The sequence below is a fragment of the Gobio gobio genome (assembly GCF_949357685.1).
Source record: "Gobio gobio genome assembly, chromosome: 17".
Lineage (NCBI taxonomy): Eukaryota > Metazoa > Chordata > Actinopteri > Cypriniformes > Gobionidae > Gobio > Gobio gobio.
The window spans coordinates 738,481-740,980 of record NC_137110.1 but is presented as its reverse complement, the minus strand read 5'-3'; the positions used below and the strand labels follow the sequence as shown (position 1 = coordinate 740,980).

The 2,500-nt window shown below is 43.9% G+C and overlaps 1 protein-coding gene across 2 annotated transcripts in view; it reads right to left on the bottom strand.

Moving 5' to 3' along the window:
- Window positions 1-555: 555 nt before the first annotated feature.
- Window positions 556-2,500, bottom strand: part of zeb2b (zinc finger E-box binding homeobox 2b) — a 72,821-nt gene continuing 70,876 nt past the window's right edge. For both annotated transcript variants that reach the window (XM_079840830.1, XM_079840831.1), the window contains exon 10: window positions 556-2,016. In XM_079840830.1, the coding sequence (XP_079696956.1) occupies window positions 1,493-2,016 (524 nt within the window). In that variant the 3' untranslated portion in view covers window positions 556-1,492. The remainder of the gene's footprint in view (window positions 2,017-2,500) is intronic.

The window sequence follows — 2,500 nt, the reverse complement described above, 5'->3', positions numbered from 1 at the left end:
AAATATGTCAGACTGAACTATAACCTGAGGCACAATCATAATCTCTTTTTATCCTAATTATATAGTTTAACGCACATATCCTGTACGAGGGAGAGCGGCGCTGCAAGACCTTCATCAGTTTCTCTAAATGGGCAATTTGAATAATTCTGGAAATGTGTTTTTACAATCAATATTCCCTTTAAACCGAACGTCATATTTAACATATAAACATACATATTATTATTATTAATCAATCTCTTAAGTGTTTGTGAAGGTTGTAAAATCAGTCAATAAACCGAACCGTTGATGTGGCATCTTCACTTTTTTGCCATTTGCCAACTCAATTGATCAGGAGGTGTGTGTGTGTGTGTGTGTGTGTGTGTGTGTGTGTGTGTGAGTGCGTTTGATCTGTTCTTTCATATGCATATGCTGTCGAGACTCTTTAAGCCGTCTCTCTCTTTGTTGGACAGGTTCTCTGCTCTTCATTTGAAGACTTCATCGGCTGTGAAGTTTCAGGAATATCTAATGACGGAGGACCAGAGACATTATAATGCAGAATTCACACACACACTCGTTCTGGAAAAGGTCTTTAATTTGGCTACTTTTATTTGAGCATGGTCATCTCCAAGAGAAATTACAAATTAAAAAGTCCATAATACTCTTACAAAGACATTTCAGGAAAGATTGGTGTGTTTTCAGTCATGATATCATACATGGAGTGTAACCGGCCCTCCTCACACACGAACGAGCTCTGCTTGTGATTGTATCAAAAGTTCCCACTTTTTTTTGTGTGTTTTTTTGGAATTTCCAGTCACTGGAAGAAAAAAAAAAAAAAGAAGAAAAAAAAACAACACAAGTGAAATTTGCACAGTTAATGTTTTAAAACACAATAAATGCTCTCATCAACTCCAGGTTCGGTTTTACTAAAATAGATCTATTTATTGAAGAACTATAATACTGTACTGTACAGTATGAAATAAATAAAATCAGGAGATACAAAATGGGCCACATAAATAAGATGTTATTTAAACCTACAAATAAAAGGATGCAATGCAGTCATTGCAAACCGGTTTGGTGTAATACTGAGAACGCGATTGCACAAAGGATGGGGTGGTAGAGTGCATGACGGAGAGAGAGAGAGAGAGAGAGAGAGAGAGAGAGGAACGGCTCTCCTCTAACGCTGAACAGGGTTGGCACTTTTGAAACGCGCTGAACTACAGGTTTGCATATAAGGCAACAACCGTCCAAAGGCTTCTCTCTCCAGACAGGAATACTGTTACGGTCCTTCACAAGGCCTAAAAGTGTGTGTGGCGAGGGCAGAGACACACACGCTTTAAATACTGATCACTGTATAAATAATTTCATCCGTAGTGATTATAGAAGCAGAGTGCAATTTTTTTTGTACATCTTACTAGTTTGTGCTATAAATACTATGGAACACATGATTTTAGGATGGTAGCACCACACATATTTTAGGCCTTAATACTGTACAATTTTTAAAACGTATTTTCTTCTACACGCCGTCCTCGTGATCCGACTTGGAGCTGTCGTCCATGGAGTGCTCTCCGTTCTCCTCCTCGTCCCTCATGGTGTCTGCGTCCGTGTCCATGCTTTTGTTCTCGCTCTCCTCCTCCTCCTCCTCGAACTCGTCGTCGCGGCGGCTCATCTTCACGAATGCGCCCTCCACCTCCCGCATGCCCCCGCTCAGGCCGTCCCGCAGGATGGGCTGGCGCTCCGGGAGCTCCGGGTATCCGGCCGGGGCGATGCCCTGCAGGTATGCCCGGTTGAGCAGCACCTCGGTGGGCTCCAGATGCCCCTTGGCCTCCCGCTCGGCCGCCTCCCGCTCCTCCGCCTCCCGCTTGCAGTACGAGTACCTGTGGTTCATGTGCTGCGAGTACGAGCCCGAATGGGAGAAGCGTTTCCCACACTTATCGCACTGATAGGGCTTCTCTCCGGAGTGCAGGCGGCTGTGCTCGATCAGATGGTGCTTGTGTTTGAAGGCCTTCTTGCAGATCTGACACTGGTGCGGCCGCTTACCTGCGCAAACACACAACGACAGAACACACGGCGTCAAACATCAAACAAACGCTTCAGAAGAAACACAAGCCAAAATAACCCCATCCAGTGGATGTTTGCCTTCCGCGGTCTCTGTGTGTTTACTCGGAAACATTCCCTCGCAGAAGTGGAGCGTGAAGCGGCCGCGGAGCATAAATAAACCAGCGCAAACCAAACAAACACACCGACAAACACAGCGAGCGCAGATTTACTCTCGCGATTGGCCACAGAGACTCTGTGTGAGCCCACGTCATGAGAGAAGAGCGAGAGAAGAAAAGGGGGAACGTTTTATTTCTGACTTGTCTATTAAAAAAATCTTAAATCAAGATGCTTTTACTAGATGAGTGAAATTATAGAAGATCGTTTTTCTTGTTTTCTGGGAAAAACATTAATAAAAATGAAGAGTTTTTGCTTAAAATGATCTTGTTTCTTGTGTCCCAAACAGAAACTCATTCGCTTCATTCAC